Raw genomic sequence first — 18613 nt, 5'->3', positions numbered from 1 at the left:
ACAGAACGATCTTAATATTTTCAAGAAAAGCAGAAGTTACTTGGCGATATGTCGCGCTGTATCGAAGCGATTTTTATTTGACAACATTTTTCCTCATCAGCAGAAAAATACACAGAGATACATGGCGGTAAAGTTCAGATACTGTTGCCGAAGTACTATATTCCGCGAAGTAAAAAGGATCGACTTTGCTCTGCGAAATTTTTCATATCGCGTTACACAGTAAGCAACGTGATTCTCTGCTGTAAAAACACACGATAAAAGCGCAGATATCATGGGGGAATAATATTCCGATGTTTCTAATTTACACGCGCATGCGAAATTCGTTCTAGGCCTTTGGTGAGCTTGCTTCCGGTTCATGGTCGATGGATATCGAACATGAATTACAGTTAACGAGAGCTTACACTTCGATCGTATTACGAATCGCGAGTTTGTTGGCCTGTGAGCAGCGAGTTGTAAATTTAAATATTCGAAATACAACTTTACCGACGTGCTCCTCGCAATTTCGTTTTATGTCGACCTCTGAAGGAACATTTCAACTACTTAAATTCTTAATTAAAGGAGACGCCAGCTAAGCATTTCATATTTTATAGTTAACGTATTATCGTAGGAATAGTTAGAAGAAAACTGAAGCGTTCTGTTTCGATCGTATTTAAATATCGTGAATTATTAACGTATAAGCGATAACCTGCTTAAATTCTTTTACCAACGAAACGACGAACCAATTGTATTTAAACTACTTTTAATACAACGTTACGCGAAACTTATCACGCGAAAACAACATCTCGACGATTCGTAGACAACGTTCGACCACCATATTCGACACTTTGGATCAGCAGGACGTCTGCGCAACAACAGCTTGGCTCGTTATAATCTAATGACCATAATCAAGACGTCATCCCCGTTGCGACCGCCGAGGCAGAAGCGAATCGCTCGGTACTGCTTTATAATTAAATTTTTAATGCGGATATTAGTCTTCCGCCACGATGGACGACGCGTAGGATCTACGGGGCGCAAAAAGGAGAAGGCGACGACACGGAAACGAAGATAAAACCAGGCGAACAGCCCGGTGGTCTGGTCCCCTTTTCTCTACTCCCCCTTCCTTCTCGTTTCTTATTAAATTTCCAAACCAACGACCGCGAAATATCTCGAACGTCCGGCACAGTTTTCACGTTTCCTTTCGCCTATTGTCCAAACGCCATTTGTACCCTAGTCACGGTAAGTTACACTTTCAAAGTACCTCGAACGAATTTCAATTCGCAATTCCAGAACATGAATTGAGAGGTACAGAAACAGAGTCAAATATATATCTACAACGGCGTTGTACATATGACAGAGTAATGTAAAACTATAGCAAGCTTCGTACGTGACACGAGCAATTTAAAAGAATTTACTCATCGTATGTCTATCCGTAATTTTCCTCCTAACATTCACACTTCGATGGTTCTTGGTTGAAGTACGCGCGTAGTACGAAATTAAAATCAAGAGACGCCTATACGATAGAACGATTCGTGCGATTAGAATAACCTGTATTCATTTAGGGGCGGATGAAACTATCCTAACAAGAAATTAAATCGAATAAATCATATTTCAAAAATAGCTCTTAAAGTCTTACTAGTACTCGTCTTCTAACGCTCTGTATTACGATCTAACGTTAGCGAATGTAATACAACATGATATAACATTTCTTAGTCTCCAGTCCATTTTTTATGCGCGTATAAGGCAAAAAAGTTGCACGGAGTTTCGTCGACTAATCGCGAAAATCGTTCTCTCGAAAAGAAAATACGCGTCTTGTGTTCTCGGCGAGAACGGACAGAATTTACGAGACGCCCAAACGTTAAGGCGTCCGTCATAAATTTTGGAAGGAGCACGAAAGAACCGGCCGCCGTATCAGCGTCTCGGTTCGCGCTGAAAATACTGTCACGAATCGGTGATAAGCACATAGGTTATAAGGTTGGCCAGTTACTCACGGAGATCCAGGAATATCTCGTGAGGGCAGTAGTTGGATACACAGGATGTTTGAGTTATTGACATCCGACGTCTTCTTTCGATCAGGCCATATATAAAACATCGAAGAACAACGGGAATTCTCTCGTTTCACAAGGAGAACGTATCCTAAGAGGAATTCTAGTATTTTGGATCCACAGCTTGTTCCAATTTTGTCTAACATCCTCTCGCATCGATCGGTCAAAGTTTATCTATTGACCTCTTTTTTGTATTTCTGGTGCAACAAATGGCGAGGTACGAAAGACGAATGAATTGAAAATATTTCAACCAAAAGATAGAATAATTAAATATTTAATCGCTATGAAACCCGCTATGAAATCTTAGACGTACTCGTGTGTCGTGAGAACTACTATATTTGAAATTCACCACTTTCATATTCGGAATATTATTTATTATAACGCAAACACTGATTTAATCCATCTTGAGAAATTTATTACTTTTTCTTATTGACGTATAAGATAGATAATACTAAATAACTAAATAACAAATTAATAATAAATAAGTAAATACATCGAGGATCATACTTTATTTGGAACTTCTTCGCAATGATAAATTGGCGGAGGAAAATTTAAAATAAAGTTACAACAGAAAGCAAAGTTGAAAATAAAACGAATTGCGTTAAATGAGTTTCATAAACTGTTAGGATGATCGATTGTTTCGTCCCAACAGAGTGTGCAGTTACGCTGTAAAAATTTCGAACGCGATGTCTGTTTAGCAGTGAAATTAATAAGTTGAAAGAAAAAGTAATTATTTTCATGCTTTACGTAAGAGAATCGCCGACGAAACAAAGAGAAACGAACAAATGATTTCTCGAATATCCGTATAGAAAACATAGATTGTGCATATTCCGTGTTTAATCGTATATTTGCTATCATGAAAAATTAATTAATCCCATCAGCTCGATTCGCGTTGTCGACAAAACAACGTTCTATTTAAAAGTTCTTTCTACGAAATCTAGAACGTTCTTCGCAATTTTTATCCTTATTCGTTAGATTTTCATCATAATGCCGCTAACGATAAGTCGTACGGTACGGTCAACTGACGTGTGTCTGCGGAAGGAATACATTACCGGTAGTTTATTTCCAGGTAGCGTGAAACGAGATTCGCTAGGAGCAGTCTTGTCCTAACGATGTGATTTATCGTTGGCCATCGTCGTCTAGATCTCCGTCGCAATGTCAAGCCACGTGTGCACTGAAATCTGTGCTGCATGAATCGCGTGTACGCGATGGTATACGTTAAACGAGCCGCTGCAAGAGATCTCTAGATCCGCGGCAAGGGATAAGCGGCTTACTGAAATATCAGCCGGCCCAGCAAATCGCTGCCTATGCGTCCAGAATCAGTCAACAGTATTCCAAACGTCGAAGAGTTAATGGAAGAGAAACAGTCTGCTGTCAAACTGGAATTGCAGTTGGAATTTATGTAAAGCCGTATTCGTTGTGATTCCGCGGAGAGCGCAATTCGATGTCCTCCGCGTCGTGTCCAGAGTTAGGAAACGACGCGACGCTTCGAATATGTCGCTTTTTTTTGGAACAGATAGATCAAAAAATAGTAGAAATCGATTGTACGGTAAAGCGAAGAGTAACCAATTACGAATCCGGTTGTAGTTAGCTTTTATCTGTGCCATGTATCAACTAACGTCGGCCATGAGGCTGAGAAACCGTATACTCGTGTTTGCGAAATTTAAAAAATTGCACGTCATCGATAAAGATAGAGTTTCGCAAACGTTACGAGTTATAAATCGGCTGACTTTCGTATTTGATATTTTCAGGTTACGTACAAAGTTAATTATAGACAATTATATTAGAACCATCGATCAGTTTCTCTTAGTTTTCGAGTAATTACTTGTGCCATTATTGATAATTAAAGTGACATCTTTAATTGTTAGTTAATTGACAAGAGTGAAATTACAAGGAACGTCACAAAAAATATTGAGTGACATTTTCTATGAGAAAAGCAGCATAGCGAAATAAATCCAATTTTGTTAGAAGCCACGTACAATTAGTAATATTCCAGATTTCTACCGCAGTTTACCTACCAACAAAATCAACGAGAACCTATTGCTTACTTACGTTCCATCGTTGCTTCAACGTCACAGGGTATATTCTTGAGAAAGCAAATTCCTCTTCCAAGTTATTAAACAACGAAGTTTATTATTCATATATACAAACGTTTACATGCTCGTTAAAAGGTTCGACCAATTGATTGACCAAGCATAAACGCGTTTGCCAGTGAAACGCGTTCATTCTCACACGATACACCAAATATTCATACGAAACAACGTTCAACACGAAAGCACGGTACCGACGCAACGCGACGCGACGATGGATATCGGGAGTACGGGAAGCTTTCGACTGGGAGACGAACATTCAAGGAAGAAAAATTATTGTCTATGTACAAACGTCGTGACGAACGAGACACTGCATGATCGCCTGTTATTCTCTCCTTTTTACATTTATATTTACGATTAATTTAAATCTAGGTGAAAAATAAGAGTACGATCTTGACAGTTCAGGAGGGAATCTTAACGGTACTTATTGTCTATTTACAAACGTCGTTTACCATGCTTAACGTTTTTGGCATGAGTCAATCGTAGTTTCGCGATAGGATAGTAAACTGTGAGCCGCGTCCGTTCTTTCCTTCTTTCACGCGAATAAAACCTATTCAAAAGTTTTCATCCAGTCTCAAAAATGTCATTCTTTGAACGATTCCTTTCTACACCCATCTATAATTGCGATCAGTTGCCTGTATTTTCGTTGGAAAACCAGCAACTACGTTAGGTTTTTGCAGAGTAACTGCAATTCGCTTCCAATTCGAATTTCAAGATTGAAACACACATTTGTAATCAAAGTAATTAAACTCACCTGAAACGAAGAAAAATGATGTCAATTTTGCGCGTACTCGTTGTACCGTTACAAAGAGGATCTTGACGAACCTTTAACGCGATCATCAACAGAGAATACGCGCAACGAAAAGAACCTAAGTCTGCGTTTATCATGCTTCAGACAATGTACTCCTTGATACGATCTAACTGAAGAATGTGAAGCATTCGGACCGGCATTTCATACGTTACGATCTAATATAACTGGTACATACCATACGTGTGTGTTAATAACATCCAAATCGTATGGTATTACACAAAGTTAAATTAATTCCCAAAATTTACTCCAACACATCCACCGTCTACCTTCTCCAAACGTATATCTCATACATTTCGGAAGCTACTTGTACGATCAAACGATAGGATGCAAACAAAAATCTCCCAAGCGAGCATCGGACGTTAAAACTCATATACTGGAGCAAAATTCATCGGTGAGTATCGGAGAACGAGTCGCGGCTCGTCAATTTGGTCAGCATCAGTCGTGACGCCACGATCGTCGACAAACCACCAGGACCGCCTATATACAGCTCTCTTGGACACGCGAACTTCTCGTGTAAATATCGTGACTACGATGGACAGGAAGCGTGCTGGGTCGCAACGGGCTCAAGCTCTTCTCCACCTTTTTCACGTAGCCGTTAGGATAGATCCACGAGTCCTTTGTATGCAAGACCGACGAGGGCGTCGGATAATCCAGCTCCTCCAAATGACCGAAATCTTTCGTTCTGTCCGACTTCGAAGTCTCGTAATTCGGTTCGAAGATATCGGGCCTCTTATCCATCTTGCTTGGAATCACGTCAGGATCGTCATCGGCCATATCGTTCATCGTTTCTCCTTTAACCTCGTCGCTGGTCTCCTTATTCAACGGCGCTATCACCACTCTGTCGTCTTTGTTCCCGTAACGAACCACTTCGGTGTGAGTTTTCATCGATTGCATCGGATGGTTACGGCGATACAGTGTCAGAGTTATGCCGACGATCAGAATGCACACGGCTGTTATTCCACCGGCGAAACATGCCACCAGAAGACTGTAGTCCATGCTGCCGTCGGAAGTTCCGCGATCTGCGGACAGAAGGAAAGGTGACTCACGTAAAAGGCAATCGTTAGGTAGACGATCGAACGTACGAGGTTTGGTCGAAAGCGAATCGGACGATGCGCTCGTTATCAGTGCTGCTAACGAGGCTGTTAAAAGCACCGACGACTGTTAACGCGCATCGCGTACAATCGGCCGGGTTTTCCCAACCAATGTTCTTCTTTCGACGGATCGAGCACGGAGTATCGTCGTGGATTTTAAATTTACAGATCGATCACTCGGTAATTGAATTTCGTTATTGAATGGCAGCCAGTTTCGACGTTTCATCTCAACGCTCCGCTCGCGCAATTAGAAATGTAATTTAAGACTCGTTCGACCAGCCCCTATGGATTTTATGATAGAACCTCGACGATTTAATCAGCTGCTCTTCCCAAGAGCTTGTCGATCGAAATTCAAGTCGAAAGTTTCTCTCTTTTTATCTGCAAGTACATACTTGCTTGGCTTTTTCTTAATGACGGTAACTTGAACGCGACGACGAATAGAGTTAAAATTGTTAAAATTCATTCTCTAAACATACAGCTAGATGTGGTGGTCGTTTCTTAAATTATCCTTTTTGATATTTGTACGATCCCTTTTTGTTGTAACGAGTATGAATATAAATATACAGCTTAAAATATAGCATAATATATTTTTTCATAAGAAATAAAGAATAACGAAATTGCAGTTGCGGTCGATTCTATAGTCCGGTAAGATCCTATAAGATCCTGTAACATGAGATGTGAAAGGTCCAAGGATCGTTATGTGAAAAATTGAAAAATTCGATTCGAACTATTTTTCATACGAGCTCTCAATTATCTGCGCAACGAGAATAACGAATTGTATGTATCTAATCTTCCTTAAACGTTACATTTATGTTTTTATTAACTTTCGTAATACTTTGTCAAATTTAAGAACGTACAAATATTCTGATTATTTATGATAACCAACGATATTGTTCTGATGACTTTGCGATAAATCATACAAATACGAATAAACATAATTTACAGCAAAATCTCGTTTAACGCGGTTGATAATTGCGGACGGGACAAAATTTCATACAGAAATACGACATTTCATAAATATTAATCTAATATTATGTTCGATCAGTTATGTATAACCTCGAAAACACTGATACCTCGCAACCAGAATATAGAAATTTAATTTGTAAAATCATCATTTATATTTAATGGCAAGATATTTCAATACAAAACGCGACCTCGCCAATTATCAAAATGAAAAGAATGGCATTCCCGGAATTGCTTTCGAAATAAGAGAAAGAATGCAGGATTATTTTCGTTGAAACGAACATTCGAATCAACGACACGGTCTTTCTTGGAAAAGCGCCTTAAGACATTTCTGGCAAACTTGGATGGCTATTGGATCACGAGAGAAACGTGAAGAACTTCCGGTAGCAAAGATCGAGAAGGAAATAGGAAAGCGGGCCCACTGACGACGATGGCCGAGCTTTTTGACATTCCGAAAACGCTTCGGTTCGTTAGCCAACGAACGTTTCGAATGTGCACGTTCCTCCGTATGCACCTGTACAGATGTGTACATATTTATTCCGAAACAAACATATACCAAGATAATTTGATTTGTGTACGGCTAACGTTTACAGGCAATTTGCAATCAGAGCAAATACATCCTAATGCATCGGCTTAACTTTCAACGAAATTAGCGAAGAAAGGGAATGGCACCAGGAGAGATCGTCGTTACGTAAATACTTAGTTGAGATGGAACTGTTTCAGAAGGAATAATTTTGAAGTATCAGATTGAACAGAAAGAGTTCGTTTCGTGTGTTTTCGTTTTATTTCGTGCCATTTTATGCGTATATTATTCTTATACTTGCTGAATTTGTTAATCGCATACACATTTTCACGAGAGTATATCGTGGATGTTACATAAATCTTGAAATCTCGTTAACAGCTGTAATGAAACGCGAAAATCTAAAAACGGGTATAGATGTTACAATGAAATGCAATACGTGTATAATAAGATAATGCCGCTTATTCATTCACGTTTATAAAAAATCATTATTAATCACGTTGACAAGCTTTAATCCTGATACTCATCGTATTACTTATACTTTATATTACGCGAAATAACGAACACTGACGCAATGGAACTACGAAACTGCACATGATGAAATCCGAATAAAATTATTGCAAACAAAATATGTATGTACGTACTCCGATAGAATCTTCGACTACGTAAATAATAATTAGAAAAATATTAAGAAATATTATCCGAATTTGTTTGCACGTGTATCATTCTGTAACAATATCATAGAATTATTCTTTCGATGGATTATATCGATTAGATCTAAATCTCCTTAATGTCTTGTACTATCTCGGCCCTTTCGTAGATCTTGAAAAGGTGCAAAAGGTTTAGGCACGTCAACTTTTTCAGTTTCATTGTTCAAAGCGCATAAAATATCACGTACAATCTCAACACGATACGTATTAAAAGTTCATTTCACAAAAATTACCTCCTAGCATAATGTACATTGTTTTTAACAGCATTACCCCGCTTTCTAATATCCCTAGGACTTGTCGTATTACGATATTTCTATTATCCTCAAACACCTTCACTATTTCACACCCAGTTACTGCGGTTAGCATAACGCGTTTTCGTCTGGGATATTAGAATGCTATGCAAATGCTTCTACTGTTAAACGTAAACCAGATTGTACACATACGTACATACATATACATGTAGGGTGTCTAGACTATAGAACGTTCGAATAACGTGAATTCGGATAAGAGAAATAGGATTAGAACATAATAATATAGATGAACGTTTTTTTAATCGAATGGAAAATGGATCCTACGTTTCTGTTCGTAAGTAGGTACATCGACGTTGTGGTCGAGGTATTAATTAACGATACACCAAACAACCAACAGTGTATTCTCACTGACCAAGGTATCCATAATGATACCGTGAATGAAAAAATGTAATGAACAAACGAAAGTATCGCTGTGCCTCGCCGAATAAAAGCCACTCAAACGAACCAGAGCAACACAGAACGAATTCATTTCGTTCAGAACGAGCATTCGCATTTATAAAAGCACTAACCTGCGGTTCTTAACGGGACACATTAGGAGGAAATGACATGGACTCGGCGAAACTGGTTGAAACGGATCCGAAGAGGTTGGCAAAGGTTGACGACAGGGTTGGAGGTTCGAGGCGGCCCAGACCAGGTTCGCATTATCAGTAAAACGTATACAGGCCGAGATCCGAGATGAGCTCGTGTTGCGAACGTGCCTGTCCACGCACACACCATTATACGTGCATGTACAGGAACGAATACCTATCCAAGAAGAGCGGGGAACGTTTGCGCACACAAGCCGAGATCGTCCACGGACCGAGATGAATAAACCATGAGGATGGAAATTAAAGGCGATAAATGCGCCTCGAATGAGACAGCAGCGAGGAAAGGGACTCGCTCTTTATGGGATTTTAATTCAACCTCCGCGGGAAAGGAGGATACGAAGAAACGTGTCGTACGGAGAGGGAAAGGCGACTCCGGCCAAAGAGAGCTTGAAATGATCGCGGATACGCGTATAATTGCGCTCGTGAAACGCACGGACCAAGCTCGCAATACGATGCTATGGCCCGTTCAACTCGTGATACAATTCCGGCTAATTGAGAGACGTGACAAATGTCAGGAACGCGTATCCTCTTGCCAAAGGACCTCGTTCGTGTTCACCGTTTCTGTACCCCAAGCTGAATATGATCGTGACGTTCGCCCTTCAGTTTTCCGGTGGTTTTCACAGGCTAAGATGGAAATGAATTCGTTCAATTTAGTAAGTTACGTATAATTGCTCGAGTAACTGGATATTGCTGCGGGTAACACGACATTATCGATCGCGTCTGTTTGCATTTGGAGATACGCGTTAATTTTGTTTCATAATATCGTCATTTATAATGTCATCGAATCGAGGAAGAGAGTTCACGAATTTTTCATTTTGCTCGTATTCAGCGAATACATCGAGCTATATGATTCGTAAATTAGGAGATTAATGTACTTACATGCTAGAAACCGAGTTAGAAATGATTCTAATATTATAGATAATATAATAGTGTGTTGTATATTTTCTATTTATTTGATTACAAACCTACCTTTTGTATCATATATGTTTCATAATGTAAAATACCAAATAAAGTACCAAATTTACTAGAAACATTTTCCAGTGAGCAAGAGTCTGAATATTTTTACATCCTGCACACTTTTGACGTCAATAAGAAAGGAAAACATTCGTAGAACTTACCGGTGGTGTACATAGCGACTGCTTTGAGCGTGACTGGTTCAAGGACTACAGGATCGCTTCGACCCTTTGCGTTGACAGCGTAAAGATGAAGCCTATATTTACGACCAGTCTCTAAACCAGGAACCTCAAAAACCGGACCGGACGAGCTGGATCTCTCTGTGTGGTTTAGGTAAAAGGTATTGAAGTGATAAACGTTCTCCTCGCTATACACCTCCAGCTCGTAATTAGTTATGGGCAAACCGCCGTCAAATCCCTCCGAGCATCTGACGATCAACCAATCCGCATCCCTCGATTCGGTGGCTTTGAAATCCTCGTGACCTATTTTATGGAAAAATGTGGTGAATGGTTTCGAGAAGGATGCCCGCGCTGTTATATGCGAGAGAAAAAGAGAATTCGGAAAATCGAGGATAGACAGCACTTGCCACATAAAAGGGAAAGCTCTTAACGAATATGGGTCGAAAAATTAATACTTTTAAAGATATAAATAATTTGTCGTCTAAACCGAGTGGCTTTCTCGCTTTGGAAATTATCATGCTGCGTAAAAGCAACGAATAACGTCTAAATTTAAAACAGTCTATTTGTACTTCGCTGTATTTAATTATTTACATACTTAAGTATTCAAATATCTATTTAATTTTATATTTAGATTAGAAAAATTACTATTTTCCATGTGTTTGTTTATGTTTTTGACTCTGTACTTGTACAACAGTATTATTATGGAATTATTATTATTTATCATACTGATGTTATCTTCTAACGAAGGACGTGGATGAAACAAATTCTTTTGTAAAAAAAAAGGATTGCATGCAAAACCGCTGTGACTCACAATTTTATTTCGCCTGATAAATCTGCGTTATAACTATGGTATACACATGTGTGTACGCCTCTTTTCATAGCTATGAGGCTACTTCCTGATCTTACATAATGCGTGATAATTAGCTCAAGGTACTAAGGAAACGATAAATCGGGCAAAATTTTGTATTCACGCAAGATAAAGCCCTAGAGCGCTGTAAAAATATGTAAAAGCTATTTACGAGAATTACGACAAGAATTACGACAAAAATTATTCGTTAAACAATCTCCTGACCTAAATAGCATAAAATAACGCAACATTTAATTAGGTAGTCTGCCTAAAATCTGAATCTGAGTTACGATACGACTGTAACAGCAAGCGCAATAGGAACCTTAATAGTAAACTGCTTCAACGGCTTAAGAACTATAATCTACATCGAAGAGAAAAGTACTTGGTTGCGAAATAACGGCCTGACAGGACTGAACATAAAACGAGGAAAAGTAGCCTAACAACGTTTAACGTGTCTCCTCGGTAAACCAAGACCAAACGGCGTCAAAATTCCCCATCTCCAGTGTCGCTTTCCTGTAACGAAAAACCGAGGAGCCCTTCGAAACGTACGGCAATCGATTCCCGAAGGGCTTGCCTAATTTTACGATCGTTTTCACGCACGACCGAACATCTTGTCTCTTGTCGAGGGAACACCGGAAAATAAGTTGTTGAACATAGCATACGAAGCTATCGAGTGCGAGCTAGTATCCTCCTATATGACGGGCGTACGTAATAACATAGTTAGCGGCGTTTAGATCGAAACGAGGGGTTCCCAGTGTCGCTTACCCATTCGATACGCGTACGGACCGGTCGACTGGAGGGCCGTGCAATTCTGAAGGGGATAGGGTTTCCCGGCGACGATGATCTGAAAAAGACAGGGCGTCTTTTGCACCCCTATCCGGTTTTTCGCCCAACAGGCAACCGTGCCATAGTCCATGTCGTTTGCCGGAGTATAGTTCAACCTGGATCCATGCCAGTGGCTAGTGATGAGGCTGAGCGGCTTCACTTGCGTGAATCTGTTGGCCGGCACGTTCATCAGCTCGCCGGAATTGTTGAAGGTCCAGTGGAAAGTGATGGGCGGCGGTTTCGACTGCACGCCACATACCAGCGAGATCGTCTCGTGCTTCAAGGCGCCGACAACTTGGGTAGATGAGCCGTCTTTGCAGACAGGCGCGTCTGAAAATCAGGTCGGACACACCTCCAATGTATCGTGTCAACGCGAATCCGAAACCCTAACCGAATTACGAGATCTCGTCTTAAAGTCCATCTACCGTGGCGAACATAGAAATAGGTGAGAAATTAAAGATTTTATTCTGTAGTTACGGTGCTTTAAAGTACGAGAAGTGTTATTTTTAAATCTTTTAAAAGATTGACGTAGTAAGTAAAAAAAGTAGAAAAATTGAAATATCATTTAATTATAGAAATATAACAATGCATGAAATAAGATTCAAAAAATATCATTTCTTTTTTCTGCTTACTATACTTATATTTTATGATAAAACTGTTTTCATTTCGTTATATTATTGCTCGATTAAAAAAATAAATGCGATACGTATATTGTATTCAGCCAAGCATTTTATCCATCTTTTTTACTGATTTTTCACTGAATACCTGATTTTCACGTATTTAGAGGGTTAATCGATTAGAAAAAAAATGTAAAAATTTACTCACACATTATGTCCAACGTTACCGGTCTGCTGGTAGACTTCCCCTCGACATTGACTGCCATGCAAGAATATTCGCCGGCGGAATTTCTAGTCACGCTTCGCAAAACCAAAGATTGCCCGCTGGGAAGAAAAATTCTAGCAGTCGAGTTCTGATGCAGCTCCTTGCCGTCTTTGTACCATGCCAGCTTGTACGCTTTGGGATTCGCCTGAACGTCGCATTCGAAGTAGACGTCATCGCCCTCGTTTATGTCGTTTGCCTTCAAACTCAAACCCAGCTTGATCGTCACTATTGGTGCATCTGGGAATTTTATGCGCGATAAATCAATCTAAGAGTACCATTAAGGACAATTTCTACTAGTATACTAGACACGCCCAGTAGTATCGATAAATCTTTCTTCCTATCTCTCTCGTATTTCATATTTCTTGTTGTAAAATACACCAATTGGAACAAATGACATGGGATAAGATTTCAATTTATATCATAGTTGGGAACGTAAATCGTAAGTGAGATAGAAAGGTTCGTCGACTGATCCATTGATACCATTGTAGTTCTAATGTAAAATACTATCGTTTATAACTTGAAAAATGAGCCTCGAATGACATTTTTGTACGTGAATTTTTTATTGCTTATAACAATATGTTGAGTTTGCCACTTCGGATCAACGCCATTGTAATCCTTGAATCGTGAGCTTTCGGCCAAGGTATTACACGTTTCCCTACTCGCTGTTCTAATAACTAAAGTCGATGGCCAGAAGTGAATACATACTCGTGGAAATAAAGAAACGGCTTATGAATCAAAAATACTTTAAATTAGTGGCATATTAAAAATAAATTTGCTAAGAAAGTAATACCATTTTGAGGAGTGTCGAAACATAGTTTGTTGAAACATAGCGAAAGTTGAAACAAAAGAGTGATACTTAAATTTGGCAACGCAAAACATACCTAAATATTTAGTAAAAAAGAAATACTAGTTTTAAAAATGTTTGTTCGCGTTATCCCTCGTAACGCCGTCATCGTGTCAAAGTTTAAAGAAAATTCGCTTTACTCACAGTGAACCAGTAGTCGCCACTTATCTTCCAGGGCGCTGTTAGGTACAACCGGATTCTCCGCCCGGCAAATCAGATATTTTCCATCGTCCTCCATGGTGGGTACATAACTCAACACGCTTCTCGTGATGTTCGGACTATCTGCAAACTACGAAGAACTCAGAATCTAAGCTCACGTGTACCTGTCTTACAAAGGTAGAAACGAACCGCGGCTAGTATAAGTTCAAAAATGTTCTACTCACATTTCTGGCCATATGTTTGACCTGATGGTTTCCCTTCCACCAAGTGATCACAGCCTCTGGCCTGGAACCCGAACTGGCGCATTCAACTTCGTACGTTTTTAGCGCCGACAAGTGCGTTTCTTTGTTCGTAATATTCACTACTAATGGTTTCACTGGAATCCAACACGATTTACATAGAGGGATATTTCGATGGAAAAATATGCTTTTTAGTAAATTGCAATGAAATTTGGAACGTCGTCTGTCGAGTGATACCTACGTTATTTTAAAGCAGTTACGAATGCAATATAATTTACGGTATCGAGATTTTCTCTTGAAAATTTCATCGCCAAAAAGGAGGAACATTTCAAATTATCGTGGATAGCATTTGCGGATAATACGTTATCGTCTCTGTTTTTGGTGGAATGCTACAATAAATTTTATGTTCGATGAGATTAAAAAGCTACAATATGGAAATACAATTGACGAACATCTTTCCATTTGTCGTTTCTTTATCTCATAACGTGTATTATATTAAAAATATTACAAGAAAAAAAAAGAGGGATCGAGAGACGTTCAATCTCCGCTAAATGTCAGATCTTCTTCACACACGGTTGTCCTAATCTTTACAGCAGTCGATATATATGTATATATTATTAGAAATAAAAAGTAATGTTTATTCATTACGCTTTTATCTTCCATTCTTATCGCCCTTAATCTCACGCTACATAGAATTCATTTCAACTTTCTTCTCCAAACTTTAATCCCACGATGGAATCTCATTTTCTTCGAGTCATATTTTCCTCCCCATAAAATAACCAATTCGTTATCTTCGTTATAAATTTGAGAGCACTCGTTGTCGTATCACATCGACCCATTCAAATTCTTCTTATAACGCGGTATACAATAACGCATATTGCATTACTTGCTCCTATCTAGTCCGGAATTAGCCAGGTCCAAGTCTATTCGATAAATTTTCAAACCGCATTTTCTCGAAAACGAAATATCACACGAAAAAAACTGTATTCTCTCTATTTTTCTTTGTTTTCTCTGTTTCGTTTTATTGTTTTTCAACGTATAATCACCTCATCGCCGATTGTGCCGCGATTGCTGGAACATATTCTCGCGTTTGTCCCAAATTTAATCGACGTAATCACGATAGTCGGCTCTCGTTACGGTGCTAATAAAATTTCGACGTTTTTAATATAACGCGTAACACGTATATCGAAAGGAAGGATGACTGCGAGTCTTTCAACTCCACGTTTTACCACGAACTACCGCGTTTTATTCCATTATTCGCTATTTGAAATGTACGTAGCTTGTCTCAAGCTGTGTAACAAGTCAAAGCGACGCACAACTCCGATGAGCAAGAGTAGTCATCGACTAATCCCGTATTTCGACATGCAGTATCTGGATTATCACAAAGTTTACAGAAACACCGCGGTTTATTAATAAGCTCGAAACTTTGACAAATTAGGACGTAGCTCTTTACGGAAGCTAAACATTCGGTAAGACAGTTAACAAGTTGAAATAGTTTCTTACTTACAATTAATATCCAAAATAATCTCGGAAGTTAGAGGAGCAACGAGATGCGTGTTGCTTGCCCGACAAATTAGCCTAGCTCTGAGGAACTTCCTGGTGACGTTCGTGATGTCGAGATGATTTATCGTAGTGTCCCCGTGTTCTAACGTGTACGTGTCGTCCGTTTCCTCTTCGAAATGCCACGTGACCTTCGGCGGCGGTGAACCTCCGATTACCTCGCACGACAACGACAACTCGCTGCCCTCGTTAAAGGGCTGCAATACCTTGGCCAAATTTTTACCGGGCCCGGTGTAAATCACAGGCTTGTTTGGTGGCACTGTCGTAAGGACGAATTTATGTAAGTCATAATACCGCGAGTATCTTTCTTCTTTAAATCTTTCGAACGATTTCCCCGGCACACGTTATTTGCTTACGGAGAAATTTATTTCCGATAATTTTTTAATTGCTTCAATCACCCAACTCGCGCTATACAGAGAATGCTTTGACAATTTTACTAAACAATTGTACGAAGTAACTGTTTTATTAAGCAGATTTAGATAGATCAACGTTACATTAACCTCAGAGCAATTAGAGAGAAGAGACGAAAATTTCTAGGTATCTTAATCTCACAGTGAACGTTCCGTTGCTTTGTTTATTACATTTTGTCGTTAGATGCCATCTCTTATTCTAGAAACAGAAACTGTGAAATCTACCATATCCGGTATTAACAAGATGAATGTAATTAAACGCCATAAATGATCCTGCCGCCACGAAACAGCGCTAAATTACGGTAAAATGGCTTTTGCTCAAGTAGGCGCTGCATACGCGCATGATAAAACTGCTGGAGATGACACTCCGTAAAACGAAGACGCATGTTACTTAAAAAAAAAATATACGAACGAACAATTCTTTATCCGTATAGCAGCGACACCAGAAAATTGCCATAATATGTAATATTTGTCGAGCTCTCGTACCGTGTCCAATTAATTAAGTGAAAATTGCGTTACCATCGCGTCGGTGTCTAAGAGTAACAAGATATTCCTAGCATAATGAGTCCCAACAACACGATTATGTTTATTCTTGCAATCGAATAAAGACGATACGTTGTACGTACTATCCTGGATGTTTGCGACTGTATAACTTGTTATAGAAAATGTTATATCAAAATAAGCTTTCCCTTTATCTCGTAACAATGGTGACTTGGATCACACGGTTACAAAGCAACAAATATGAAAATGACGATTCTCTGATAAGAATTTCATTTCTTTAAAATAACTCGCTTTAATCGGTATCTCGTTCTAATGTACAATTCTGAATAGATATAAAGCGAAAACCGATTACGTATACACGAAAGCTTAACGACACATTCTCATCTATGAAACACGTTAACAAAATTTTGATTAATCATCCTTCTAGCATCTATACTTGCGATTGAACAAACATTTTCACGTCGCGGTGACTAGCTATCGGCAATCGTCGCTGTCGCAACGAAGAAAGTCGGATCTGTTCGGCTGATAAAATTCTCTGACATTTCTCTTTTAATCTGCGGAATTTTCAATTCCAGGCGTTAAAACTAAATCTCATGAAATAACCGAAAACGAGCAAAAGGCGAGCTGGAAAACTAAAAAGTTCGAAATTAAAAGCGACAACGTCGAGATAGCATCGAGTTTCGGAATGAAAGCAATTAATCGCGATTGATCATCAAGTGGAAACAGTAACAGAGGGAGAGAGGGAGAGAGAGAGAGAAAGAGAGAGAGAGAGAGACATGAAACACACTGTAAAAAGAGAGATAGAACACACTCACCTATCACCGTGAGGTTAACCTTCTGATTTCTCGTCGGGCTATTTTTGTAATCCACCCTGCACCTGTACACGCCCGCGTCGGTTGCCTCCAAGGGATCGATCTCCAATTTCGCGGGATCCACGTTCGTCCTCATGGTCGCCCTTTCGTCGAATACGTATGAATCTGACCAAAGCTTCGCCTGAGCTATCGATTTGCCGCGAGCATCTAGACTGTATATCGGCTCGCCGTCCCTCTCGTCTTTGTACCAAAAAACCATGCTCACCACCTCGCTTCTACTCGTTGGATCGATGTCGCAAGGTATTTGAGCTTTGAAGCCAGCCACCGCCGACACATTCAGCATCGGTACTGAAAATTATCACATATATTATTCAAGCTTCACGTTCACCGATATTATCCTCCACGGCACGTTTTATTTCCATCAAAAAATCAAATAACCTTAATTAAGTGCCGTAGTTAATCGCATTCTCGCATCACGCTACATTTCTAACTTTCCGCTGCTTATACGCCGTCACCTACCGCATGCCTGCGTTACCTATCCTCGTTAGTTACTCACCTACTAGATCAAACCTTATTGGCTATCGATTCATAACTTTCAAATATAGTAAAACAGAGAACAGCCATCGTAACCACGCCATTCCGAAATATATATCGCAATAAAAGAGTGTCGTACTTCACTTGAGAGGAACCATACATATATATTCAGTAAATTATCATTCATCCAACGCTTGTCACTCTTTCATAATCCCAATACCGTCGTATTGTATGATTATTGGTGATAGTGAGAAACATTAGGACGTGATCCTAAGAAATATTATTGCTGAACACTCAGTTGCGCATAAAAAACGAGCGTAACGAGGATTTTTAGCACCTCTGGTTTCTTACTAGGACCAACGTCTTGACGTTTCCAAGCTATGGGCACGCGTTTGATGCTGTTACGATTCTACCTGACTCGTTCTTATTCTTGCCACGGTACAGCGTCGGGTTTGAACCACCCTCTTTGTTTAATGTTCTTTGATTCTTTCGTTCTGTGGTTCAGATGTTTTAAGCTGGGAACCGAGGGATTTCAAGAGATTCCTTTCTTCATGTTGTTCTCACTTGGCATAAAAGATGATTTAGTTTTTGTCATTTACCGCTTGTAACGTTGGGACGAGAGTATAAGAGGAAGGCAAGCGATTCTGATTTCTCGTGACATGTAACACGCATGATAAGCGGATCTTTCTTTACGTCTGCGAATCTTTCTTTTGAAAATATCGAAATGAAAAAGATTTTGGTACTTTCGTACTTTATATACAAA

General features: G+C 39.5%; 1 protein-coding gene across 3 annotated transcripts in view; it reads right to left on the bottom strand.

The window, feature by feature from the left end:
- Positions 1 to 4134: 4134 nt before the first annotated feature.
- The window catches only part of LOC100646141 (hemicentin-1), a 98528-nt gene continuing 84049 nt past the window's right edge, over positions 4135 to 18613 (bottom strand). For all 3 annotated transcript variants that reach the window (XM_012308902.3, XM_020863252.2, XM_048406037.1), the window contains 8 exons: positions 17320 to 17664; positions 15541 to 15852; positions 14019 to 14170; positions 13780 to 13924; positions 12735 to 13028; positions 11850 to 12239; positions 10223 to 10540; positions 4135 to 5941 (listed from right to left, as the gene is read on the bottom strand). In XM_012308902.3, coding sequence (XP_012164292.1) covers positions 5400 to 5941; positions 10223 to 10540; positions 11850 to 12239; positions 12735 to 13028; positions 13780 to 13924; positions 14019 to 14170; positions 15541 to 15852; positions 17320 to 17659 — 2493 coding nt within the window. In that variant the 5' untranslated portion in view covers positions 17660 to 17664 and the 3' untranslated portion in view covers positions 4135 to 5399. The remainder of the gene's footprint in view (positions 5942 to 10222; positions 10541 to 11849; positions 12240 to 12734; positions 13029 to 13779; positions 13925 to 14018; positions 14171 to 15540; positions 15853 to 17319; positions 17665 to 18613) is intronic.

The sequence above is a fragment of the Bombus terrestris genome, chromosome 5 (genome assembly GCF_910591885.1).
Source record: "Bombus terrestris chromosome 5, iyBomTerr1.2, whole genome shotgun sequence".
Taxonomy (NCBI): domain Eukaryota; kingdom Metazoa; phylum Arthropoda; class Insecta; order Hymenoptera; family Apidae; genus Bombus; species Bombus terrestris.
This window is presented reverse-complemented; position numbering and strand designations above follow the sequence as displayed.